Source organism: Strix aluco, chromosome 18 (genome assembly GCF_031877795.1).
Source record: "Strix aluco isolate bStrAlu1 chromosome 18, bStrAlu1.hap1, whole genome shotgun sequence".
NCBI classification, from domain to species: Eukaryota; Metazoa; Chordata; class Aves; order Strigiformes; family Strigidae; genus Strix; species Strix aluco.
The window spans coordinates 12,345,050-12,372,815 of NC_133948.1; the positions used below are offsets into that span (position 1 = coordinate 12,345,050).

The 27,766-nt window shown below is 49.6% G+C and overlaps 1 protein-coding gene across 5 annotated transcripts; it reads right to left on the minus strand.

The window, feature by feature from the left end:
* Positions 1 to 27,259, minus strand: CABP1 (calcium binding protein 1). 5 transcript variants are annotated; one of them, XM_074844464.1, is made up of 8 exons: positions 26,385 to 26,562; positions 13,684 to 13,932; positions 8,831 to 9,007; positions 5,156 to 5,186; positions 4,329 to 4,472; positions 2,951 to 3,060; positions 2,401 to 2,548; positions 1 to 621 (listed from the first exon to the last, which is right to left on the minus strand). In XM_074844464.1, exons 2-8 carry the CDS (start codon positions 13,726 to 13,728, stop codon positions 596 to 598), a joined length of 681 nt encoding a protein of 226 aa, XP_074700565.1. In that variant the 5' UTR covers positions 13,729 to 13,932; positions 26,385 to 26,562; the 3' UTR covers positions 1 to 595. The 5 variants fall into 5 exon arrangements, with proteins under 5 accessions (XP_074700565.1, XP_074700566.1, XP_074700563.1 ...); XM_074844465.1 differs by lacking the exon at positions 26,385 to 26,562 and adding an exon at positions 21,973 to 22,025; XM_074844462.1 differs by lacking the exon at positions 13,684 to 13,932 and having other exon boundaries at positions 26,385 to 27,256.
* Between the last annotated feature and the right edge of the window lie 507 nt (positions 27,260 to 27,766).

Here is a 27,766-nt window from a genome sequence, read left to right on the forward strand (position 1 = left end):
TCATTTCAGCGTGCATATTTATCGCTTTCCCCCTGCAAGACATGTATTTGAATTTACTCTCAGTAAACATAACCACAGGAGATGCAAATATGTGTTGGGGAAGCATAAATAACTCCACACAGATAGACACACACACAGACAGCAAACACAGACACAGTTCACCAAGGGAAACCAAGAAGTGCAGAGCACGCCCTGAGGCTGCCACCAGTCCCAATGGCTTTGCTCTCATCCACCAAGCCAAGAGGATTTCTCCTGCTCTTGCTTTGCAGCAGCTGGTGGGAGAATAAAGCTGGGGAGGAGGAGTCTAAAGTTGCAAATATCCCATGAAAGCATCATGGCAAGTCCTGGCTCTGCAGTTTCCTGCAATCATCTCCAAGGAATGGATCCAGTTGTAGGAAGTTGCAAGTCTTTCACAGTGTGAAAGGGTGGAGGGGCATGGGGACCACCATGAGGGAGGAGCAGCAGGTCATCTTGTAATGTCCCAATTGCAGCCAGCCGATAAACCTTCATGTGGGAACATCGGGGCTAGATGCTCCATCTAGGTCCTCTTCTGCCCTCTCTAAGGTGCTGATTCTTCTTTAGCTGAGAATAATCTTCAACGGGACATCATACGAACAAACTCTGCAACCAACAAGAAAAGACAGCCCTGAAGCAACAGGCACCCATGGCCCCCAACGCAGCTCTTGTTCCCCGGAGGTCGCATGCAGTCAGAGTGAAACCGAGAGTCCACACACTGCCAGCAGGTCTGTGCCGCTCCGTGACTGGCCCTGGACAGCTCACACAAAATGGGCTTTAATCCTTGCGTTAGATATGGTGATATGATCCCACCATTTGGTCAGTTCATTGCCTCGGACTCCTCCTCAGCCAGTGTACAGTCTCATTTGCACAAGCAACTCCTTGTGAGACACTATGGCAAGTGTTGTCTCCCTTCACTGTAACTTCAGGGAACCTTGATTTATAGTCTTGGGAACACAGTATGATTTCTTAAGGAGCTTCACAGAGACACCAGTGTGGGAAAGCACTAGTATTTTGGTAGGTACCAGCATTTTTGTAGAGGAAAGTTTACTTTGATGGACTTCTTGTTTTTAAAGATACGGGTTAACTATAAGGATACCCTGGATCTATTTCTTCACCACCCTGTACCTTGTGAAGTCAATTACAGTTGTTTAAATTGAGTGTAAATGCCACCAAATATAAATGTGTTTTTATTCTGCGCTTGAATTGCTGAGGAACTAATAACTCTGAAAAGAGGAGGGCAGTGGAAATTGCCCCCTTGACTTCTCCTTTTCCATTGATGGAGCTGTCCTTCGACAACTAAAGCAGTAACTCACAGAGAAAATGATACTGGGATAGCATTTCATGTATTTTAGCTGTCTAACATAATTTAGCTGTGGGAAACAAGGAGAGCTAGTGTCATGTAATCAGCCAGTGCATTAGAACAACTGCAGCTACCAGATACTTTCTGGGGAGGAACTTCTAGTTTTTTAGCATTTTCAAAGTCCTCAGAAGCTTCAGTAATCCTGAGGACTGAGATTCCCTGTCATGTAGGAGACCCAGGAATGCCTCTGAGACAAAAAAATTACATCAATTTTATTTTAATTCTGTAGTTCCTGTGCTTCATCCTTCCTGCAAAGGGACGTCTGGATTTGCACTAGGAAAACAAGCAGCCTGCCATGCTCTCCCACCTTCCAGCTCTTATATCCGCTTAGCTGTCTGATATTAACTGCTTCCCTTGCCAGAAACCCTAAGCTCTATTAATATTGCTCCTGCCATAGCTAACAGTTAGGATAGTAGCCTAACCACTCTTATTTTTCCAAGTCCTTCTGGCATGAAAAGTGGAAGAAGAAATTAATTATCTCTAGGATTTAACATGACACCTCTAGATCAGATATCTGCAGTCCTAGTGAGCACATCTGGCACGTGACCATCTTCTGGCATAAAGGCACAGAAACAAATTCTCTATAAACAAGGTGAGCCAGAGGAAATGGAAGGTGCAACGCATTCTCCAAACCAGTCCAGCCTCCTCCCAGCTCTTGCAATAGATTTAATACAAAGGAAAATGCCCCATAAAAAGAAGGCTGGCACAGCATGTGTGCACCAGAATCTGCTCTGTTCAGGGCATATCTCTTACCATGCTAGAGTTATGCAGACCCAATTGAAACTGAGATGCAGCAAGAGATGATACACAAATGAACATTTCAGCTGAGGGATTTCCTGTGTGGGCCAATGTTCTCCATTTTCCTCAGCTGACTAGGAAAAAAAAAGTCTTGTTTGATTTTTTCTCGATACTTCAGATACCTGGGCCCTGAGCATGCAAATCTTCCCTTCCATTTCCACCTCTGAGCTGAAACTCTGACTCACGCCAGAGCAGGTGGACAGAGAAAGTTCATCCCTTCTCACCTTCAAAATCAACACGCCCATCTCCATTCAGATCCACGTCCCGGATGATCTCTTCAATATCCCGATGGCCCACCTGCTGCCCTAGAAGCTTCTTCATGGCTTCTCGCAGCTCACTGGTGCTGATCTCCCCATCACCATTGGTGTCAAACTGCAAGTACATGAAGAATACCAGCAGAGGAAATACAGTTAATGGAAATGGATCTTGCTCTGGGTTGGATTTTGTATTGTCCTGCTCCTGAGTGCCCTATTCTTCCTGCATTCCTTTCGTGTCCCTCCTTTTCCTCTTTTGGGTGACTTTTGGATCCAGCCTGTCTTTTCTCCTCACAAATCCCTTGTAACTGCTGTGTCTGCATCAGCTTTCCTCTTCCTTGCCTCAAGGGTTCCCTTATCTTACTTTCTCTGCTCCTCCCTTGTTTCATGCCTGGCTTGGCTCTTTCTCTGTCTTCCACTGTGCTGCTCTCTCCTCCTCTTCTCTTCCCCAGTGGGTCTTCTCTCTTTCCTGTCTCCTGTTGCTCACCTCTCTGGGGGGCACACGATGGGGATTACTCACCTCTCTGAAGGCATCGCGGAGCTCTTTTACACCAATCATGTCTGCAGTTTCTGCTAGCAGCTTTGGTCCCATCAGCTCAACAAAATCTTCAAAATCCACATGGCCACCCACTTGGGACAAGATGAAAGATTGTGTGTAAGAACTCCATACGTTAGCCAAGCCCAGCACTCACTTTGCACTTCTGTGTGTCCCAGAGAGGGCTTGGTTCTCCAGGAAGCAAAGCACAGAAGGTGCAGGACAGTGGAAGGAAAAGCAGAGGTAGTTTTACACTGTCTTTGTGTTTTCTGGATTGTGGGCTAGGCGGAATGAGCCCAAGCTATTCCAGCCTAGGCTGCCATGGACTGTCATATCCTTATGGCATCACGTACTAGGTATTAGAGATTTGATCATTCTAGTGCTTACAGCAACCCTCTGCTGTGCCTGTGCCAAAGGGTACGGCAAGGGCACAGCATGATGTTCCTGCATGGCCCAGGCAGTGCCCTGCAGCAGTGGTGCAGTCTTGCTCCATTAGCAGTGGCTGATGTATCTCCAACTGTTTATTCATCATATTAGTTCTTTTTCTTGTTTGTCCCCTATCTGAAAGCTGGCAGTAACACTCAAATTCCTAAGCACTTGTGTGCCAGGGTTATCAGCTGCTTTTGTGTGTGACTGGTTGTGTATGTCACAACTGTTTTCCTTCCTTTGACCAAGTAATTTGTCCTTTTTACATCATCATGTGTCAGAAATAACATGCACTAAATGTCCTTTTTCCCACCTGGCTGAGGCAGTACCCTGCACTGCCACAGACAAGAGGTGACAAAAAATGATGGTCAAAGACAAAGGGCACAAACACAGCTACAGTGAATCGGACGCATTTGTCACATTTTTCCATGACTCCAGCAGATGCCCCTGTCTGGCACTGCCAGCAGAGCTCGCTCACAGCCCATCCCCAGGCACACAGCAGATCCACAAACCACCGCAGAGTGAACAGCCCATCCATCACCCATCTGACCAAAGCATCTCCATCTTCTCAGGCTCCTTCTTCAGTCTGATGCCATCTGACAACACCTTCAATATGACAACACCCACAACCTGTGCACCGATGTCAAACTGTCCACATCAAGGGCAGTTTTGTACCTGACAGCGTAAGCACCAAGCACAACCCTTCCACTCACTGTTCCCACACAGCACAGTCCACATGGTCCCTTTGATAAGCAAGAAACAAAGGCATCAACTTCTAGGGACCACAAACAGGAGAGATGACAGAGAATGAAAATGAAAACCCAAAGAGGAGGGAAAAATCCAAAGGAAAAGAGACAGCAGGAGACTGAGGGAGCCTGAGGCAACAATGCAGAGCACAGCAGCAACAGGGAGGTACAGCTAGGTGGATATTACTCACGGTTCATGTTGATCTGCTGGGAGAGCTCTATTAGCTCCATCTCAGTAGGCATGTAGCCCATGGTTCGCATGCAGTTCCCCAGGTCCCTGCAGTTAATAAACCCATCCTTGTCTTTATCAAACTCCTTAAAGGCTTCTCTTAATTCTGTGGGAGTGGATCCAAAAAGAATAATATTGTCAGTGACAGCTTGAAATACCTTTTCCAAGAAACCTCCCCAGAATCAGCAGCACTTTATGAGGCCAGGCTCCCTAAGATACTCCGTATTTTCCCAGCAGATCTCCCTGCAGAGAGGTGATGACTGGAGCAATATTAAGCTCTTCTATCAGCAGCACTGCTGACCCATTCCTTACAGGAAAGCTTGGTTGGACTACAAATGTCACAAACTGATCATTGCTAAACTGCACTCCCTAAAGAAACTGAAACTACCAAGTTTTCCCGACTTTTACCCCTGCACTATATTAATATATAGCCCTCACAGTAGGGATTACCAGGTAAAACAGCTCCCTGAAGCCATACCATTATCATGCTCTACAACACTTTCTGTGGGAGCTGGGGTGGACTGCAGTTCCCTGGCAGTCAATATCCCATTACTTTACTTATCCCCCCACCCTGAAGAAGCTGAAATGGATGCAAATTCCTTCACAGTCAGCACTCTTGCAGCTTTACATATTATTTCTTTTGCTGGGGTTTCCAGGAATTATTCCAGTAATCATCTCCCTTGATTTTTCCCGACTTATTTTACCCACGGGGGCCAACCTGGAAGGGCCAGCCAGTAGGTTTTCACTGGGCAGGGAGAAAGGTGACACAGAAGGAGCGACAAATTTTACCTTCAATTTCTTCCGGACGCAGTTCTCTATCCTGCAAAAAGAGAACATACTATGTTAAAGCTATTTGCTTGCCACAAACATAGTCTCAGAATAGCACTTGTTGGTGCAAACAGTTCTGGGACAAGCCAGAAAGTGAGAGAAGAAACAAGAAGGTGATGACATGTTTAATACCATCTACCTAGCAAAGCTTCCCAGCTCTCCTCCCCAACGGGAGGGGTGTTAGCCTGCACACTTCTCTGCGGAAGCCCCTCTCCCTCTCATCTGCTGGACAGGGGAATGACAGGTGGTCCCCCAAAACAGAACAGACCTGGGCCAGCACAGCAATATGTGTGGCCTCCCCACCTGATGGTACTAGGAGCACCTTCCTGAAGCCCCTACATCATTCCCCAGCACCAAGTCCTGGAGCAGACACTGTCCCTGCAGCAGTTATTATCTCCTCTGTAGCTCTGATTGTATCTCCTATGGTAGCTCCTGCTGACACAGCCAGATCAAAACAGCTGGAAGCAGTCTCTGTAACCAGCAGGTCTATACCATCATCTCCTTGGATCACTGCTTGATCCCCGTCCTTCTAGCAGGACAGCGACAGCCACAAGCTCTCTTACAGCCAACGTCCCAGTGCCATCTCCTACAGTCAGTCCCCATAAAAAGGTAGGAACTCTCCCCTTCCCCCCAGCCTCAACTCCATATACAAACATTTGGAAACCAGGCATGAAGGCAGACACACAACATATACATCATCAAGGTCATCTACAAACAAAACAGGACGAGGATTCACCATGTTCAGGAAACACTGCAACTTCAAACATCCAATCTGAATTTCTTGGAAGAGGGGGAGGATATAAAAGAGTATAGGAAAATTCCAACACTGCACCAGGAAGAAGAGATGAGCATGGAAATGCACTGCTTTCTGGTTTAAATGCCTTTTCTAATTCCTCTCATGGCTCCCAGGAAAATCCAAAACATCTGAGAACTTGGAAACACAGAAATGCGATCTCTTTTGTCGTCTCACTCTTGGCTTTCCCCCTCAACTGTGGGGAGTTTCTCTTGCCTTCCAGGTGTCCTCCAGCCTCACCACATGTCCCTGGAGATGGTGCCCTTGATCATTTTGAGAAGGATGACCCTTTGCTATTTAACCACAGGCTCCTCTGGAAGCTCTAATGGCAGCTGCTCAGAGAGCATAGCAAACTAGGACACACACTGGTTTACGTCTGTGCAGAAGAGGGCTGTGCCAGAGAAATGACCAGCGTGCCACTCATAACCTTCCCAGAGGCATCTCTGTGCTGGATGGAACTGTTGGAGCATGCTGGCTCTGCCGTTTCATCCTTCACAGACCTGGTATTTTCAAACATGTCATCCCATTTGTTCTGCTTTCATCAACACCAAGCAATAAAACAATACAAACTCCTTAGACCAGATGCAGGAGGCATTATTGCTCTCCTGCCTTAGATAAAATATCAGATGAAACCCACCCATGATCAGTACCAACACCTTGTGCACCTCATTCCAGAGTTCACAAACATTAATCCCTGGAGATACTGCTGTGTGCCGACAGCCGGCTCGGCGCGGAAGCAGATGCAGGGGTATGATTACCACCGCCACGGTGCCAAGGGTGCCGTGACTCACCCGCGGTAACTGCTGTCTTGTGAGAGTGGCTGGGGTAGGACCCAGGCCTTCCTCCAGCACAGTCGACACAAGACCATCCTCCTCCTTGCTCACTGAAGACTACATTGCAACCAACATGACTGACGCATGTCAGACATGGGGGCTCCAGCACCGGCTCTAATTTTGCACACCAAGGCATTTGCGTTTGCAGGGCTCTGAGCATATCTTTGCACATGCAGATTCTACCATCAGAGAGCCACAGACTGTGAATGCAAAAGGAGGGGGAGGGTTTATGTCCCTCCAAAAATCTGACTCAAGCGATAACTAACATCATGAAGAGGTTTTCTGTTTTAAATTTGAAAGAAGATCCCCTAAAATGATAAAGGAGGAAAATTGCTTGGGAAGAAATGGGCTGAATCACTCTGTAGCTTTTTGAGAATATGCGGAAAGAGGAATAAGACTGTTCAGAGAGTTTAGATCCTAGATATGAGCAGAGGTGACCCTCAGAGAGTCCATTATATGTAATGGTCTTACTCTCATTTATTTCTCTTCTACGCACAATAAACCCTGTTGGTCTATAGAGCCAGTAAAAGTAAAGCTGTTTATCAGATGCACTTATTCTACATCAGGGTAGTTACTTCTTAGGGTACTGTGAGTCTCCATGGCCTAAGCAGGATGTCCAGCTGTGACCCTTCCTCTAGGGAGCTGGACCTATATGCTATGACAGGTAGCTCTCTGCTTGCCATCAAGTGTGCTTTTGTGAGAATATTATGTTTTGTGTTTTATAGAACAGGCACTAGGAATATGCGATCACTTAGTGGCTGAAGGTTAGGAAGAACAAAAGCCCTTTGATCAATAACGACAAATAATGGCTCTTTTTTGGGTTGCTGGTTGAAGAAGAGGTTTCAGAAATAAAGATCTAGGTGTCTCCTACAGCTGTAGATAATCATATCAACGCACAAGTAAGACAGATTTCTTACAGAGGCAAGAAAGCTCTGACTCTCAGGTAATTGCAGTGAGCTTTGTTACACCACAAGAATATGGAACACACTGGGTGAATATCTGACAATGCACATATTCACTCGTACATATCCATAAAAACTGTCTTAATCGTATGTTTGTGTATGCCTTTAAATTCATGTTATTGTAGGAATCAAATGTTTATGTGCAACAATATGTTTTACTTCTTGTAAAGATACAATACTGGGGTGCCTATTTATGTATATTTAGCATGTCCAGGTGTATACATCTGAATTTACACACAAACACATATTTTTATTGTTCGTATATAAGTGCATACATGAGATGCATATGAACACATAGTTACAAATAGGTGTGCCTGAATGGCTAGATGTGGCTTTGCTGTTTGTCTCTGCGTGTGTATGGGCACCAGCATTTGGTGGTCTGGCACTATTTGCAAATATGAGGACAGGCTGGTTTATCTGGCTGGGACTGCTGCAGTGTCAGGCTGGGTATGATAGTGTGTGAGAGATTGCGTTTGGGTATCTGTGAGGAGGCAGATGCATCCTTGTATCTGCTGGTACCAATGTGCTCACTGTGAGCTGACACGAACAGTATCAAACACGGGCATCTCTGTGGGACAGCTTGTTCCCAATACGGATGCCCTGATTTGCATTTAAGTGGCTATTTAGGCCTTAAATGCTAATCTGAGCCTCTGGGAACGAGATGTGGATGTCTTGCTGGAATAACAACTTTGAACACTGGACTCCTCCTGAGTCCATATGATTATGTAAGTCCTGAAGTCCTAAGTCCTTCTCCTGAGTCCATATGATTATGCCTACTTGAGCGTAGGCTTGGATCTATCTTCCATAGCTGCATTTTTAGAATCCTCCTTTCTTGGTGCTTAGGCAAGGGGATACCTCTGCACATCCTTCAGGTTAGACATCTGCCCGTGATTATATCTGCACTTGGAGCCAGAGCCGGGATGCTCGAGACCCAGGGCTGAGGGTTACAGAGCTCCAGGCAGACAGAGCATGCGGGCAGCTCCGCATCCCCGGCTCACGTCCACATGGCTTTGTGCATGTCTCGCCCGGCTGGGTGTAACTTACGTACAGGCTGCCTGTTTTCTGCGAAGCCCTTCCTCAGGAAGATGCATGCTGGCCCCAGCAGGTTGTGCATGACGGCGCAGTTCTGGGCCAGCACCATGAGTGGACCCTGGTACTCGCAAGCCGACGGCCCCTCTTCACTCGTCTGGACAGCCTTATAGCACGTCTTCTCCTCATGGCGGATCTTCCCAGCCAACCAGCAGCAAGCAAACAACACAACAGAGGATGTTACCTCCCCATCTCGCCCAGCCGTTCCTCTGAAGTTTTACTGAACCGCATCGCAGGGACATTATTGCTAGATTTCCTTCATCTGGTCCACACTGCGTCCCCCCCACTGGTCTATTAGGATTTGTACAGAAGCAGTAAGTCCAGGAGTTCACTTTCAAAAGCTGATAGAAGTACAACCAACCAGGAGAATTTCGCTTTGAAACGGCATCAAACTCTCAGCACTGCTCACATCTACCCAGACACAGCCCAAAGGGCCACACTCCCACTATCAGCCCCAGAGTTGACGATCCCTTGAATGAGCTGCAAAGGAGAAGCACACCCCAGCCTAACAGTACGTGTGCCAGCCTGTGCCCAGGGCGAAGCTGCTGGCAGAGCCGCGTCGGCCAGGGCATCCCCAGGAGATCAGGCAGAGCCTGCACAAAGACACTGCACTAGGCTCCACGTTACATTTCAGCAACACAGCATCACACGCTTTATAATATTATTAGAAGGCCATTTACAGCATCAGGTGGCTCTGCCAACTGCAGGCTTATACTCCCTATGCCACATCTAATTAGTTACATCCTCAGGGTCTCAGGCAGTTACTGCACTGGCCTCTTGTAATCACTGACAGTCCCAAAGTGGAGATCAGGCACAGGCACAACATTTTTGTCTGTTTGCATTTGCACATTTTCCTAAGTGCACACGTCCTGCTAAGCTAGGGCTCCAGAACAGAATCCAGCACTGGATTTTATAAGGAGGCACTGCTTTCCTTTTATAGAAATGCATTTCCCTGGCTCTGCAAGAAAACTCTTATCCTGATATTCCCATGCAGCTATAAAAAGCCAGCACAACCCACAGGACCCTTGGTTTTATAGAATAAACATTAATCATACATCAGATTCCTCTTCAGGAATGATTCTACTTTTACAGCCGGTGTTCCCAGGGGTGATCAGAGAAGCTCTGTCAATTGTCATTGTCTCTATTAACCCTTTCCTTAAAGCTGGAGGTGCTTTTTCAGGCTAAAAGACCAGATACACACACACGACCCACTCACACTTGTCCAAGTCTATTGTATCTACTTGCTGTGTCTGCCATGTGCTATTGTACTGCACACATGGTTTGTAGTTCGCCTTTTTGTACACAGTCTTACACCAATCTGCTCATGTATATTGTCATGTGAATATCAAGCATCAAAACAAAAACTCAAAAAGGAAGCCATGGAGAAAAAAAATAATGAAGCAGAAAAGCATTTTCATTGCAGTAATGGATGAGGAAAGAATCTGTCTCTGATTAAATCTGACACATAGGACACTTGTCCTTAAAAACCTGAAAGATGAGCATCCGTCCACAAATTACATACTACTAGCTCAGCTAAATGTCAAGGCATCTGTGTTGAACTGCACAGCTTCGTGATATCAGTGCAATGTATTTTCAAAATTATCAGCTTTATTTCCTGACACATTTTTCAGTTTAATATACCAAATAATATGAATTGCTTAAAATAGCCCACATCGGTTCTGTGTTTAATTTCAGTGAAGCCACATGAAAGATTGAAGGCCCCACAGCCCCTAATCCTTGTTTGCTGACCCTTCCAGTCAATAGAGTTTATTACCAAGCCACAGAGCAGTACCACAGAACGGTCATCCTGTTATTTTCCTGTGTGGATAGAGATTGCCAGTTTGATGAAACAGTTGCCAAGAGCCACCGAGGATCCTGACCAGACAACCCGCCGCAGTGACAGGACAACAAGGTGCACGGCTTAGCGAGACCCCAGCAGGGGCTCCCTGCCCTGCTCTGCCGCTGCAGGCAGGATTTATGGCATTTGATGTTCCCACTGCCAGCAGCCTCCCCAGGTTTCTCCTACAAGTATCCCCACAAGCTCCCTCCACCACATTCCTCCTACATCCCAGCAGAGCTGGGAAGGGAACTGTGATATGGGTATGGGGCAAAGCAAAGTCAGTCACCCGTTACAGGGGAAACAGCAGCGTGCACAACAAGGAAAATGCAAGGACAGGACGGGGGAGCTCAGGCTTTCCCTGTCCCTTCCCCGAGCAAAGGACCACTGCCCTTCCTGCAGAGTCCAGCCCATGGATGTGTCAGACCAGCAGACTGTGGAGATGGAAGAGACCAGGCTGATTTAGAGATGGCCATAGGGATAGTGGAGGGTGGCAAAGTGAGGGACCTGGATGCCGAAGCTTTTTCTTTCTGCACAACAGAAACACAACAGGATTCACTTCATTTTCCTGCCTGCATGTCAGAGGGACTTTGCAGAGCGGCAAGCTCAGAGGGGCTTCTTCATCCCAACTGCAGTGCCTTCCCCTCTGAGAGGCTGGCTACTGGGATCACTGGGAGGACACTGGGACAGCGGGAAAGTGAAGCTGCCAACAACAGACGTGGAGACAAAGCCTGAGCATTGTCACCTGAACAGGCAAGGTACCCCCATGTCAGCCAGTCCCAGACCAAGCCAGCCGGTGCCAGGGTTGATGTCATGCATTCAAGAGGTCAGTCTTGTCACCCAAAAGCAGCTTTCACACATGTTGTCTACAGTCCCTCCTCTTTACCATTTCAGCAAAATGAGTTTGCCCAAGGTAAAATCTGAGAAAAAAGACTGGGATCATAAAACAGCCAAGTGAAGTTGTGCAACGTTAAGACTGATCTGCAAAGTCTCCACTATAATCATGTGTGTTGTGATCAAAAGAATGGCAGAGCCCCAGGACCTGTCAGGATGAGTGCCTGAGGCCTTAACTCACTGGAGTTAACGCTGGAGCAACGTCTGAGAAATTCTATAATTCAGCTTTGCAACTCTCTCTCTTTAGTCCTGCCATCCCAGGCCTTCTAACTAGGCACAAAGTGAATTATTCGAAGCAGCTTTTAGGAATGAAAGCATAAATAACCTAAAAGACTGACGACACAGAGCTTATAAGGTCTTGAATCCATTTTGATTCAAGCAGCCTGGCCACACGTCAGACTTTAATTGCAATCGCCTTGATCATGTTGAGCACAGCTGCAGCCAACTCCTTTTATTGCAAGTTGGAGGCGACCTACAAGCAACCAAGTTGTGTTTTCATATGTGCAACATTTGGGTGAACCTCAACTACTTTTGCCTCTCCCTGAAGGTCACCCTGACCTAGGGACTGGTCTCAACATGGCCTAACTGCTTGGTGATGAATTCCCTCCTCGTGTATCCCAGCTCCCCCGCAGCAGCACTGTGCCATTACTGGCTTTGTTTACAGCAGTCGAGATAACAAGCAAACTGTGCTTCTGCACAGAAGAGGCAAATCTCTGGCCAGAAGAAACTCCCTGCTAGGGTGGTCCTCTGTCCAACAGCTCCCTCCCAGAGGAGTTTTCCCAGGTGGCAAGGTCTCCTGGGTGGAGCTTCCTGATGACAGTGGCATTTCACTGCCAGCAAGGTCGCCACTGTGGTAGCTCCTCATTGCAATATATGGGATGTTTATCATGACTTCTTCATTTACAAGGAGTGAATTGCATAGCTTTTTGCTGAGTTATTAGATTTGCAGCAATGCTAAGTGAGAAGCACGTGACTAACAGGTACAGTGCTGCAAAACCTTCCTCAGTCAAACGAGAAATATTTCTGGGGCACTTCATTCCCCTTCCAATCTAGTCCCTAACAGCAGAATCGTTCCTGAATCTAATTCGTCCTGGGTTCACTGTAAAGCCTCAGCACAGAGCAGACTGCAGGTTGAAGTCTAAGGGATACACATGGCAGCTCACAGATGAAGTCCAACTGGGCCCAAGCATGGGCCGTGCTGACGTGCAACATGATGCACGAACACACAGCCAGGGCCCAGTGTATCCACTCACAGACAGAGGCATGGACAAACAGATCACAGAGAAAAACATGCTTCTGTACCCAAACACATACCAACACAACTAGATGTGTACATATGCAAGGACGGATATGCATAAAAACACATGCATATCTACCTACAGACTTCGGTGAGGACATCCACGAACAGGTGTACACACACAGAGTGCCATACAAGCAGGGATACGTGTGTAACACACACAAATTCCCCCCTATACACTCACAACAAACATGGCACGCCTGCTCACGTACCTCAGGATGTGTACACAGACATAAAGAGCTAAGGACACACACATACTTCAGATGGGCTCATTAGTTGTGCATATTTTTACACCAACAGAAATATGTAGACACATGCCCATTCACATGTACACGAATAAATGTCCCCACAGAAACAACACACATGACTAGACTCATGCAGATATGTCTCAACAGAAGCACATGCACACACACAAACTCACACATAACATATACATTTAGATGCCCATACAGATGTGTGCCAGCATACTGTGCACACTGTCAAGCACAAGCTTGCACGTACCCAGAGGACGGCTATACACACACACAGGGAGCAGGACACAAGCCTACTCATGTGCATGCATATGCACACATTTATTTACACACGTTATGGCTCTCAGCATCCCGGGCTCTAACGGCTGCACTTCCATGAGCAGCTCTTACAAAAAAAGTCTGGTGAAGAGAGCTGAACCCTTCATACACATCTTTATGTATCTCCCACCTCCCATTCCCATCTGCCCACGACGTCACCCATCCCAGGAAGCAGGGCTGGAAATGCACAATGCACTTTGATTCAGGGAACATACCTTTTTTGAGAGGTTTCTCAGTGGAGACTTCACACAGTTGCCCATAATATGTTGAGTCTGCCTTTCCGGTGGACTTGGTTATAAAGGAACTGAAGCAATTGATCCCATTAAAGGTATTCCTTGGGAGCAAAGCAAGAAAGGCAGCGCCAGGCAAATCCAAACAGCTACTGGCTGCCGGGGCTTCCCTCTTCAGGGAGCTTTTTCTCTCTCTGCCTCTCTCTCTCCGTGTTTTTACTTTATGTTCACTTTCTTGAAGAGATGAAGCAGGAAGGAGAGGGAGGGGAGAGAAACAGACAGAAAGAGAGGGAGAGAGAGAGAGAGTGAGAAGGGGAGAGAGAGGGAGGCGGATGTATAATCTACATCAGATTAATGTTCAAATCCCTCCCACCCCCCTCAATCTGCAGGCAAGATTGTTTCACTCATGGGAGAGGGCTGATTCAGGGAGAATTAAAACAGAGAGGCACTGCAAGAAGTGATTTCAGTGATGAGTTCAGTGAATCCAGCTAGTTTGGGTCCACACAGCCTCTGAATATCGCATCCCCACCCACCCCCCTTCTAACTCCTCTGGGCTTTTCAATCACCAGAGAGCTAGGCTGACCAGAAGGCAATCCACTTAGGGGCGTGGAGCAGAGTTCAGAGCTCGTTTTGAAGCAGAAATGGTCCATTTATCTGGGTGGGACCTGTTTCAGTTTATAAATACCAGCAGACCTAGAAGTCCCTCATTCTTTTCCTGCCACGGCGGAAGCAAGCCTGGAGGCAGTGGTTCAGGGACCCTACAACGCTTTCAGCCCCAGGATAGTAATTTTTAACCACAAGGGAGAGACCTTGAGCCAGTCTTGTGGTAAAGTTTTTCCAGCTTTCTGCAAGTAGAAATTAACTGGTGGTTTACCTGCACAAGTCTGCCAAAGATGGGCTGACACCTGGATTCTAAATCTGAACAGCCCCAGGCTAGAAAATGTGAAGCAAAGAATTTGGACATCAGATCCATCCATTCCATTTCCAAGCACCCAAGTCCTGGAATAAATAAGAGGCTCCTAAACCTAGAGCCAGCTACGAACTCTGGACTTCAGGCCTGTTGTGGTAACGGAATAATCTCCGAAAGAAAAGGAGTGAGCTCCCAATACATTTTCCTCTGATCTCAGGCTGAGCATAAGAGCATTTGGTCTGAAAAGAGATTTGAATTGCATAAAAAACTCACCATCACACCCAGGCAACAGGATTTGAACAGGATGGTGAATGCACCCTTAGCTATGAAGCCACCACAGCTGCAGCTCCACAGTGATAAGCCATGGCATGAAGAACTACCTCCTTCAAGAACTGTGAAGACCAAGAAGACACTGATCCTATACCCTGTCTATGCAGCAGGCTGGTTGGACACTCAGGTGTTCAGCTGAAAGATTTCACAACTTTATTTGCAAGTGTGGTTCCAAACAAAAGGCTCTACAAAGACCTAACCCATGGGCTGAGTACTTGCACCACACGCTTTTTTGTGCAGGAGCCAAGGAATCACTCTCCTGGCAACTTTGGGGCTGTGGGACAGAGAAGGATGAACTATCAGTGTCCCAACAAAGCAGGGATTTCTCTGCTTCCACCCTGATGGTGCTGTGGCAGATTGTATGATTGTAAGGTGAATCAACAGTTGCTTTAGAGCTTAGAGGCTTCTTCCACCCACGGAGATGAGTTTAGGAGTCCAACCTTGACAAGAGTCAACAGCTTCTCCAGTTCCAGTTGCAGTCAGAAGTTCACAGCCACACGGGATGGTGTTTCTTGCTCTTTCTTGTACTAACCACTTCCCAAGTGCAAAGGCAGTGGAACAGCCTCCTCTCAGATCCCCTCGATGCCTTCTTCACTGCATGGCCTGGGAAGGAGCTGCACAAACGTTCACAGGCCCTCCAAAGCAAGAAGCTGCTGTAGCAGATACTGGAAGACACCCCTTGTACCCAGGGTAGACTGAGGGGGGGGACAGAGGGGATGGGAAGCTCTGGTCTGGAAGACCTTCATCGCAAAGCCCACCCATGATGGGCTGGGAAGTGAAACTGTTCCTGAGCTGGCCCTGTCTCCAGCTGTCACAGAGTGAAGACCCCTGATGCTGGGGAAATACACAGTCACTCCTTGGGGGCTCTGCCAGCCCTGGGCCTCGCAGCAGGGGACTTTGCAGGAGGATGCCCAAAGTCCCAGCTCCTCTCAAGGCTGCCATCTTTAGCTCTATTTCCCTTTCTCCTCTTAAAGCAGCTAATGGGAGGCTGATCTACACTCGGCCAAAGTACCCGTCGTTAATAATGTCCTCTGTCAGCTGGAGCCATTCCCCAGGCTCCTTGTTTATTGACGAAGCGCTTGTCTCCCTTGAGCAGAAGCTGCCACACAGCGAGTGAGGCGCCTGGGCTCCTTTCCGAGACAAACGACTCCAATTCCAGAGCAGAGAGAAAATCGCCTCCCTGCTGCTAATGAATCTCTGCCTGACAGGCAGCGTGGAGGCCAGGAACGCCCTGCAATTGAGAAGTGTCCGTCTCCTGCGTCCTCCCGGAGAGACGGAGCGAAGCAAGGGAGTCAGGCAACTCCTGCCAAGACAATCCATCACAGCACCCAGACTGCCATGGGACAGCTTTGGAAGACAGCTGTTGAGCATGTTTTACAGAGCTCTAAATGCCTCTCAACAAAAGTTGAGCTGGTCACCCTCAAAATATTAGCTTGTACCAGAGCATCCAGAGCCAGCCACAACGGCATGCTGCCGCGTTTGCCTGCCCTCCTGCTTTTCTTCACTGCAGTTGCAGGCAGCTGTAGGAAATGTGCAGGGCAGAGGGAGAGGGCTGAGACCTGCTGCTAAGCATGGCAGGGAGTTCACAATCCAGGAAGGGAAGAGGTGATGGGACCCTCAGGTTTGCGGCACAGTCACAGTCCTTCGACTCTGCAAGACTCTGGCAGAGCTGAAAGGGGCCAAGGGACACGATTGTAAACAATTTTCTTATCTCCTTATTACCCTGAACCTCTTAAGAGCAATTGGGCAGCACATCACAATCTAGCAGACAGATCCTGCTGATCTCTGGGGAGGAAAATCACTCTCTACATTGGGATCTCGTTCCCATCACCACCACGGGCAGCTTAGAGATAGGCAGGAAAGTGGAGTTGGCAGAAAGGTCATTAGAAGATTGGGTTAGAAGGAACATATTTTCTCCCTTCCTCCAACTAAGGCTGCTGTAAGAGAACAGGATGCTGAGAATAAGTGTGTCAAAAACATTTGTGTGTAGGTGCTGATCTGTGGGTATGCCTATATCTGGGGTAGTCAGTATGCGTGTGGGAGGGCTGCACATGCATGTATACTGGTTTTCCCACACTGTTCTTTGTGGCAATCACACTGTTCTTTTAAGGTCTGGGGCTCTGTTGTAAACTTTCTAAAAATCAGCAGGAACTTTGTGAAATGTGAGTCTTGCCTGTGTGCCCGAATCCCTTTCTCTCCCCTGAGGTCCAAGGTGGAGAGCAGAGACCTCAGTGGATGCAGTTTGGCACAGGACAAGGTCTCAGCTCGCCGGAAAGGAGTGTTTGGCACATTGACCGACCTGAGCACAGAGCAGGGGGGAGACTGGGTGGCTTGGCATTGAACAGGGAATGATTTAGGTGGTTTAATATGTCTGGATTCTTTGAAAAGCAGCAGTGCTGTGTTTCAGGCTGGCACCTTTGGCAGAAATGTTCACTTCATAGGAAAATGTTGGATTCCGCCACAGCTAATCACTTGGTAGCTGCCAGAAACTTTATCCAGTGGCAGGAAATACCAACAGCCACAACAGAAAGAACAAAAGTCAATCCAAAACTTGGGATTGCTTATCAAACTGTAGCTTCACTTGGCAAAAATTTCCAGTGGACGTATGGATTTGTACAGGGCAACTGTTCAGGTGCCAGGCCTCTTTCAGTGCACGGTCTTTCACTTGCTGGAACATTATATCAGATGGTTGTTCTCAACACAACACAAACACTGCAACAGGGCAATGTCAGTAGGTAGGGGGGTTAATCTCTGAGGGAAGTATATAGTAAAGCATGGAAAATTCATTCCTAGCATCTTTTCACTAAAGTCCATAGTTTCACCTAAAAGCCCATTGCATGCTTTGAAGATTTAGTATCTTAAAATATGCCACCTTATTTAATTTATCCTCACAGGGCAAGAATTTTTCATCTATCTTTTCCTATCACAGAGTGGAGAGTGCATATATTGATTAGTAGCTTTCAAATCTGCTCCCAACCACCCTTTAGCTGGTGGCTATAGATCTGTATTTTAGAAGAAACAACCCAGTCTTGTTTACTGGATGACCTCAGATGAGCCTAAGCATGTGGAATTGTTAACATCCTCCCGTTGCCAGTGCTGTCGAGGGCCTCATTTCAAAGGTCCCGACCGCTGGAACACGCACTGGCACTCCAACTCCTGCGACTGGCTTCCCTCTCTTCTTCTGCGTCAGGTTCCCGAGTGCTTTTGCTGCACATCGACTTGTGTCTTCTAACCTCGAATGAACCTCGGATGGTTCCATATTCCAGTCAGACAAGTACAGGTCCATCTCGAGGGGAGGCACCAGCAGGTATTGGTGGATGCAGTCCAGATCCTCATCTAGGGGGAGGAATATTTCTGCAGAGAGTTTAGGAACTTTCTTTGCTGTCAGCTGTTCCAGGAAGAAAGTGTTGCTGACTCATGCTGTGCATAATATTCTCCTCCATTAGAGCAATTGGACCATATTCAATCACAGACAACAGAAAGGTTATTAAAAAGTCCAAGGATATTTTCCATCCCTCTCAAGGTAACAAAGCCTGGACTGTCAACTTCTGTTTAGAACAGCTTTGCCTGTAATTAGCTAGCTTTATTCTGCATTAGATGAAAAGAGATGGGAACGTGCCATCTCCTGACACCTTCCGTGCAGATCTGGGCCATGTATTTTGTACTAGCCCAACTTCCAAGTCCCTGAGCAGGAGATGTGTTGGCCAGAGCACAATGTGTTGTGGATATTTTCTGCTTTCAAGATCATCAATGGGCTACAAAAAGACAAGTACAAGCTTGACAGCTCAGAAGCTGCTGCGACAATTTGCCATGTATACGCAGTACAAAGATTGTTTAAAACAAACCTTACATGGTTCCTTCTCTTTGCTCAGGAATATGAGACTTGTGAATCACTCTGTCTGAATGGGACTACTGCAAAAGCAGCTAATTCTGCCCTGGGTCCCTCACCTCTTTCAAAAGGAAAGGGACAGGGGGTCAGTGTTTGGCTGGCACACTGAGGTGCTACAGAAAGCGTGGCTGATTACCAGATGAGCAGAGGTCTGGGAACCAATACTATCCAAATACTCCAAACCAACCCGGCAGTATTACGTGAGATACGCCACCACAAAACTGAGGTCTGCCTCACTTCTATTTTGAGTAAGGATCTGACAGCACCTTCAGAAGGATGAACAGCACCTTCAGAAGGATGAAACTGCACATCCCAATATGAGATCTCCGGCTATATCTCAACACAGCTGGTCACAAACTACCTAAACCCTTTTTGCGTTATTTCAGCAGAACGCAGGGGGGTTGCTGGCGGTTTTCTACTTCCTGCCTTCAACTGTTGTGACATGATGCCTCACAACGTTACACAGTTGCCTGTTTCCTTCCAAGAGCAGAGAATGTATTTCAACTGTGTGGGATGAAGCAATGCTGTATATTCTTTCCAAAGATGGTTGCAAGATGCAAAGTACTCCAGGGGAGGAATGGGTGGAAGAAATATTAGAATATTGCTAATTACTTCATTCATAGATAGTACTGAGTTCATGGTCTTATGCTGGTGCAGAAAGCTACTAAAAAACTAAATATGACCATACAAGCTAGGACAGCTGTTTGTCTCTATTTCTAAGCAGGGCATTTGACTAAAATTGGAGTATTACTCAAGTTCATGGGCACTGCTGTTGCTCTCTAAGGTCACAGGAATGTCAGAAGATTATTGAAAGGGAGCCCAAAGTTAGCCAGGCGTCTTTTACTGGATGCACACCATATAGCTGCTTGTTATTGGAAATCAATACCACTCATGGACTCATCAGGGAAAAACAGTTACTGAAGCTGCGATGATACAAAGAACCACAGCTAATTCAGCTGACAAACCTGCAGCCCAGACACATCTAAAGCTAAACTCTTCCCTGACACTTTGTTCAAACCCGATATTGCATGAAACAAAAATCAAGGTGATATAGGCTGATGGAATGAACAGTGCACTAATTTAAATGATGATTAATTTATTATGGAAAGACTTTCTTTTCTCAAAAGATAAGGCAAATCTAACCAGAAGGTTTGTGTATTTCAGTGCATTAGATCATGCTGCTGTATATTTCATGAACAGAATATTTAATGAATGTTCTTTTAGCTTGGTTTTATTTTGATGCCTTTCTATATCCTTTTAAAACAGATTTGTTTAAAAAGTAAATCACTGACAAAGATTAATGTTTGCTGGCAGACCCACTGCAGGCAGGAAGCTTATCCATTGCCCCTCGGTGATTCTGTATGTCTGGCTCATATCCCTCAAGCTCTTTACAAGCAATAAATGTGATAAATTTTTCTTCAAGCGGGGGGGGGGGGGTGTGTGCAGGGAGCTAAGTGGATATGCTCTAAGTGGAACAATGCTTTTCTGTGTCTGTCACATATCAAAACCGAGACATACCTTGGAAGGTATGGCATGTGCCAGCAGTCAGGGATATCTGTGTGCCAGCACTCAGGCCTATCGTTTTAAGCACAGGAATGTGTATGCATGTACACAGGTGGTTGCACGGCCACACTGAAGATTTAGCAGTGGCTGCACACATACAGGCTGCGTGTGTACAGACACGATATGTATAACAAGGCCCTTCAGGTCAGGCTACGTGCGCGGACATGGGCTGCGGCAACACACGCAGGGCAGGTGCCCGCACCCCTGCCAATACACGCCTGGCATCAGCGGGACGCCTGGGCCGGCTGTCGCCGACATGACGGGGACCACGGGGCTCCCCCCGGGCCTGGCACACTCACCGGGCGGCCCGGAGACCGGGCAGAGGCCAAGGCCCGGCGGCACGGGCAGGCCCCGGGTCAGTGCCGAGGCGGGCCCGCCGGCGGGGCAGGGGCCGGCCGGGCCGCGCAGCGCCGCCCGCAGCAGGGGGCGCCCTGGGGCCGCCGAGCGCCGCGGGACGGGACGGGACGGGACGGGACGGGACGGGACGGGACGGGACGGGACGGGACGGGACGGGACGGGACCGTCCCCCGCGGCGGAGAGAAGGGGCGTGAACGGCCGCCCGCAGCGGCGCTCCCCGGGAGCCCCGGCCGCCCCAGCACCCGGCCGGGCACGGCAGCAGCTCGGTGTATTACCGCCGGCCGCAGGAGCGGCCCCGGGACACCCTTTCCTCTCCGCGCCCTCTGGGGACCCTTTCGGGGCCGGAACAAGCCTTCAGAGGTGCCGTAAAAAGAAGAGGAGAAGTCGTGGGAGGATACGGTGTTTCTTCTGGGTTTTCTTGTTGCCTCCTAACCTGCGCACCCACGCCCCGTGCCAGTGAGCTAAGCCTGCGCAATGAGGTCAGCATCACTGCAGCGGTTGGTCGTTTTGAGCCAGAAGAAGTCTGTTCCCCCCAAATTACTGTGCCGATTTAACACTGTAAATGAGCAGCTGTTAGAGACTGTTCTCGGTTTGCCCTGAGCCCTGACGTGCCGCTGCTTCATCCACCTTACAGCACAGTACGACACAGCACGCGAGCACCTGCCAGCCCAGGCCTTTCACCTGCACCTTTGCCATCCCACACCACAACACCCCAAAGTTTCCATCGCTGGCGTCACCGCTCCAGCACAGCCCAACGCACCACAGCCTCCCTTGCTAATACATGGGGGCAACCGAAAACTTCCATTACTGAGCCATCAACCACTCTCCCCTAGCTGGGCTGGCAGGGGCTCCCCGCTCTCCACTGGCGGAGCTCCAAGCGTGGTCCTGATGCAGCAACTGCTCTTGGGCAAAACTCCTGTTAGAATCAGCTGAAGCCGAAGGCACTGGAGAGAACAAGGTCACCCTGCAGATGAGGAGACCAGAAGGGTGAGAGGCTGGACAAGGCACTTCTTCCCTACCCGCTCCCAGCTGGTTTAGAGGAGAAACTTGAGTCCTGCTTCCCACACCAGCAACCCCGGGCACACATCCTGCCCCAAAACAGGGCCACTTCTGCCATCCCGGTTTGCTGTAAGGTCTGTTAAGAAGAACTAAAGCCCATGAGTAAAGGAAGACAGAGCAGGACAAGAAAAGGAAAATGATACAGGAAATGCACAAAGATTCCTACCCTATTTTAATGGTAATGTGGACGCTGACATTAAAGCAGGAATGGGAGACGGTGCAGATAGGAGAGGCTTTTAACTCCCTGTACAAATAGAAACACAAAAGCCCCTTTGGCCACAGTGCCAACACCAGAAGTCTGTAAATATTTAATGATTCCCTACGGCATTGTTTGACCCCTCTGATCCCCATGCTACCAGAGGCAATTGACAGAAAACTGTTGGGGAATCACTTCACTGAAAAATTTAACAGGCAGGCAGGGTGTGAAAGCTAAACGGCTCTGAAAACAGTCAGGTCTCACATGGCAGGATCGCTTGCAAATTAATATTGCATACCAAAGGCCCGGAAAAAGCTCTTCTTAAAGGTGCCAGGTAGGCCAACGCTGTGGCAGGGGAGGAATGAAGCAACGAGAACCAGCGGGTTTCTGTGCCGCAGTACCCGCACAGCGCTGTGCCATGAGCCCGGTGCCAAGCTGCCGCTGCACCCACCGTAGGTGCTACTGCCGCATCACTGCTGCCCCAGAACTGTTGCATCGCGGCCCCTGCTGCCACCACAGCGCTGTCCCAGTCTCTGTGCTGCTGTTGCTACTGTTGTCACATTAATAAACTGTGTCCTGCTGCCAGGCTGCTACCTCCCCACCATCCCAGCTGCCGAGGCATCGCTGCTCCTCTGCTGTTACAGACGTGCAACTGCTCAATACTGCACTGTTGCTCAACTGTGTCCTCTAGCCATGGGCCATCATGCTGTCCTGCTCTGCAGGGGTGACAGCATGCCCCTTTTTGCTCCATGACACTCTTTTACCACTTGCCCACTCCAACACTATCCTGCTACCAGGCCAAAATTATATGAAACATCCTCTCCACGCTCCCTTTTCTCACCACTTTCCCACTTTGCTGCATTATCACAAACACATCCTTTGCCAGCTGCACCCTTGAGTCACTGCACTGCTCTCACGCTGCACTGAGCTACCGCCGCTGCAGGGCCACTTAAACCACTGCTGTCCCACTACCACATGCATCGTATAACCAGCCCATACTCACACGGTGCTTCTGTCAACAGGTAAGTCTGGGGTGTTGCCCTCGTGCGAACTCACAGTCATGCTTCCAAAACTGCGGCATGGTGGTCACACCTCACTCGCTGCCCTCTGGTACAATGGGATGGTGCTGTCAGATCAGCACAGCCCTTTGCTAATACCACACCAGAAGTAATCACTGCTGTACAGAATAGCTCCCATCTGGAATATTGTATTACTACATCATTAGACTGCTAAACTCTTCTGTCAGGCTACAACACTACACAATTATCACACCCGTGCACTGCCAAACTCCTACCGCATGGCACCAGTATCACATCTCTGTGCTGCCACAGGATTGCGTTACCGCACCACCGCATTGTCAGTGCTGTGTTCTCCAGGCACCCGGTGCTGTGCAGTGCTGCATGCTAACCCGGTGTAACTCCACAGCAGAGTGTTTTTCTGCATCTGCCTCGCCGATCCGGTGTGCAAACATGTCATTAGACCAAGATGACATCCTGGCTTATACTAATACATCATTACACTACCCTACATTTGTTAATTCATGTACCGCTCAATTACAAAATGGTAAAATGCCTTAAAAGAGTATTATTGCTTTATTATATTAGAACATTACTGCACTAATATAGCATAAACCTAATTAATAAAATATCACTGCATCCTGTATCCTGGCAGTATCTTAGCATTCTCCTGGAGTACACACCCACAGTGCACTATATTGCTGTGCTGGTTATATAAACACAGCACTTCTGCCTTCACTCCGTCTTTTTTTCTGCACAGCCACAAATCTGTCTGCCTCAGACACAACCCTGTAGTCCTGGGCTGCTCCTTTTTGCTGTTACTGCAATAATGACATCCTCCGAGAAGTCATCCCTGCAATCTTTTCTGCGTATCTGATTGTACCACTGCACGTCTGCATCTGCTACCACATCACTGCACCACCGTGGAACAACAGGGTGATGATGTTCCACATCTGTAGAGCTGGGACAAGATATACTGGTGCTGCTGGACCACAGTGCTCTGCTGCTGCAGATATGCATCACTGTGCTCCTCTCCTTCTATGTACTGCAAAATTACTGTTTTAACTGTTTCACAGTGGGCTGTGTGGGCTGTAGAAAAGTTCTTGTATTAAATAAATTGCCTGCTGAGCTGTTGCTCTCTTCTAATTACAATGTGGAGCAGACTGGTGTTACAGCACCTGCAGCCTTTCACTGCAATCCTGGACACTTCAGTGCCTATGACCCTACTCAGCCCAGGCTGCAACTTGGGCTCCTGAAGGTTTAAGTCCTTGCCTGTCTCAAAACATCACTCACATTTTTACACAAGGCTTAGCATTTGTTTCTTCACTCACAGAAACAAAATTTCCATCATTCAGTTCCATGACAGAATTTCCACAGTTCTTATCCTTGGGCCTTTATTCATCTCAGGATTTTGATATCACTACAAAAACTCTTCACATATCTCCTCCTGTAACCAGCTCTTTGTGTATCCTACATCATAGTCCCTTTCTTGTATCCACAAATCCCCTGTACAGCCCACTCCTAAAAGCCAGTCCTAAAATCTCCACTAGATGGTCGTTGTCTCATAGTTACTTCAAAGTGAGTAAGAGACGAACACAGAGAGAAATGGGAATAAATAATATTATGCTCTAAAAGAAAGATGTTGGTGTTTGTTTACAAGCACTGGTGCAATGTACCCAGTGAAAAGATGAAAACCTGAATTGTATGTGTCTCTTTTCTGTACGGGGCATTGGTCAACACTGCAATTAAATTTCGCTAAGTTTACAGCTTTCAGAATTGTCTTATGACACTGGAATGCAAGCAGCAGAGCAGGTAAAATAAAGATGCTGTTCAGGTAAGAACTGAGTTCAAAACCAGAGAGGTTTCTGTGAGTGGGAGCCCTGGCATGGATTTGTTTGTATTTCTGACACTTTGGGGACATAGCGCTCCAGAGACTTAAAATCTGTTCTCAGATACATCTTCACTTTCCTCAGAACTACAGGTACAGCACAAGTCAGAGCTGAGCCCACGGATTTCAAAGCCTGGTGCTGGAATATTGCTTTTTGTAACCTGGTTTGAGCACCAAGCCGTTCACCAGGCCCTTCCTTATTGCCTCTATAAAATTTTAATCTGGACTTCTGGGACACCATTGGCACAGGGATATAATACTCGTTCTGAGTTAAACACAACCGTAACATTCATAAAGAGCAGACTGTCAGTGAGGATGCAAAATTGTTGAGGAGAACAGATGTGCTTTGATTTTTCTCTGGAGAAGTCGAGATGAACAGAAGTAGACAACGCTTCGTGACACCAGATTAAACAGTTAGGGGTGTATCAACTCCTTCCACCCAATTACAAAAATTCTTCTCATTCTCTCCATAATCTTAATTTGAATGGGCACCCTGCAAAGCCTCCCAAACCCGCTTTAAAAAAAGAAAAAAGACCCAACGACAACAAACCCCACAAATCATAATTCTGGTTTAATCAATCACTTCCCAGGTTGGAATTTAGCTGCCCAGGCTACTGGCTTATACCTATAATTGCGCTTCTGGGAGATTGCAGTTACATTAATCTTCCTGGAGATTACATCTCCCAGAAACATCCCTAAATGGCTCTAAAAGAAATTTTCGAGCCAGTCTCCCTCTGCCTTTTCATTTTTAGAGGGTAGCCCTGTTGGGTAATTTCACTACCAGAAGCAGCTAAAAGCGACAGCTTTGTACCGAAAGAGCTTGCAAACACCAAAAGCATCTGTTCCATCCTAACATAGTGACTGGGAAGGCTTCGGAATTGGGTCAGGATTTTTTTTTTGTCGTCCTCCCCACTACCTTCTCCTGACAGCTTCTGCCATCAGAAATGATTCATATGCTGATTGTACAGAAATGCACCATAAGGAGATGTAAACAAATACAGCAAAGCAAGGCGGGGAGCCAGAGAGATGGAATCTAATAAGTAAATACATTTTAAAAAACCGCTTCTCTGACTCTCACCCTCAGCAGGCAGAGCCACAACTTCCCCCGGCGACAGGGAAAGCACCGGCACTTCCCCCGCCAGCACCACCGAGAGCGCCCTCCGCAGCGCCCGGCGGGGCGGGCGGGCGGCCGGGGGCTGCGGGCGGCTCCGACCCGCGCCCCCACCCCACCCCCCCCCCCGCACCCCGGCGCGGAGCCCTCCTCGGTGCCGGCCCGCAGCGCCCCGGCGGTGCCGCAGCGCCGGGAGAAGTTCGGCAGGGGCGGCCAGGAAAGCAGTGCATTTACCGCTGCGGGCTGTGCCCGGGGGCGCGGGGGGCTCCGGGACGGGGAGCCGAAGGGCCGTGAGCGGGCAGGAGGAGGGGGCGCGGAGGGCAGGCAGGCAGGGAGGGAGGGGGACGAGAGGCGCCTTGCCCCTTACCTGGCCAAAGACCGAGCTGAGCATGGGGTGCAGCTGGTGGAAGAGGGGGTCCGCTTCCACCGACCGATCGCTGCCGCTGGACTTGGTGGAGTACTTGCTGCTGGATTTGGACAGAGGTGAAGCGCCTTCCGAGAGCTTCAGGGACTCTCTGCTGGACCTCTGCCTGTGACTGAAGAAAAAGTCCTCCTCTGCCTCCTCCCCATCCCTGTCTGAAAGCTGATGCTGGTCCTGGGGGTGACCGTGGCTGGTGTGCGGCGGGAGGTGGTGGTGCCTGGCTGTCCGCACCGGCTCCTTGCCGCTGCCTCTCCTTGGACCTCCTTCCGCCGGCTCCGGCTGGCTCTCCCCCCGTCCATGTGACAGCTTCCCCGCGCCCCTCGCTCCGTCCTCCCGGGCGCCCGGGTGGCAGAGCGGCCTGCGGGCACTGGGCTCCCCGGGGAGCGGCTCCTGGCTCTGCTCCCTCCCCGCCTGCCCGCCCTGTCCTCTGCCGTCCCGGGCGCGGCTGCCGCGGGGCTGGGGCTGGGCGTCCGCCGCCCTCCGGCTCCCCGCCGCCTTCAGCAGCGAAGTGCGGGACTCGCTCTTCGCCATGGAGGAGCCGCTCATCGCGGGGCCGCTAGAGCCGCATCCCCGGCCGGGCGGAGCGCTGCCGCTGCGGGCAGGGCTGCGGCGCGCCGCTCACGGCATGTCCTGCGGAGACCCGCTTAAATCCCGCACCGCGGCCCATGTGACAGCGCAGACAAAGGCCGCGGAAGGGGCGCTCCGGTGGGGGCTGGCGGGCACCGTCCCCCCGCCGGGGCTGCCCCCCCGCCCTCCTCCCCGCGCCGCCGCCTCTCCAGGTGAGCCGGGGCCTCCCCCCGCCGGGGGCCGGCTCAGGCCGGGGCGCGCCGGCAGGCTAAGCGGCGCCGCCGAGGGGGTGCGGGCGGCGGCGGCGGCGGCGGCGGGCGGTGCTCCCGCAGCGCGGCGGGCGGGCAGGGCCCGGCGGCCCCAGGCCCGGCGGGGAAGTGGGGGGCGGCCGCAGGGCCACAGCCCCCCGGCGCGGCGGGCCGGAGCCGCGGGAGCATTGCCCCCGGCGGCGGCGGCAGCGCGGACGGGGAGGGCGGGAGCGGCGTCCTGAGGTGGGGGGGGCGGTGGCGGGGGCCGGGGCCTGACCCCCGAGGCTCCCGCATCCCCCAGGGAAGGAGCGTAGTGCCTCTGGGGGCAGAGCCGGGAAGGCGAGCACCCCTGCCCCGCCGGGGGACCCCCGTGCCCCGCCACGCGTCCTCCCGGAAGGTGCCTCCGCTCCAGCACTGGGAGGCAGCGCGCTGAGGGGGCCGGGGCCCATCTGAGCGCTCCGCCCGGGGGCTCAGCCTACACAAACGGGACCACGGTGGATACCGGCCCTCTAG

Bases quoted from the DNA above. Each gene is read 5' to 3' on its own strand.
- CABP1 (XM_074844462.1), bottom strand. From the start codon at position 26,984: ATGAGCGGCTCCTCCATGGCGAAGAGCGAGTCCCGCACTTCGCTGCTG. The intron at 5,187-8,830 runs GTACGTAAGTTA...CTCTTTTTGCAG, and splicing joins TCGCAGAAAACAGGCAGCCT to GATAGAGAACTGCGTCCGGA. The intron at 2,549-2,950 runs GTGAGTAATCCC...ATGTACTTGCAG, and splicing joins TCCGCGATGCCTTCAGAGAG to TTTGACACCAATGGTGATGG.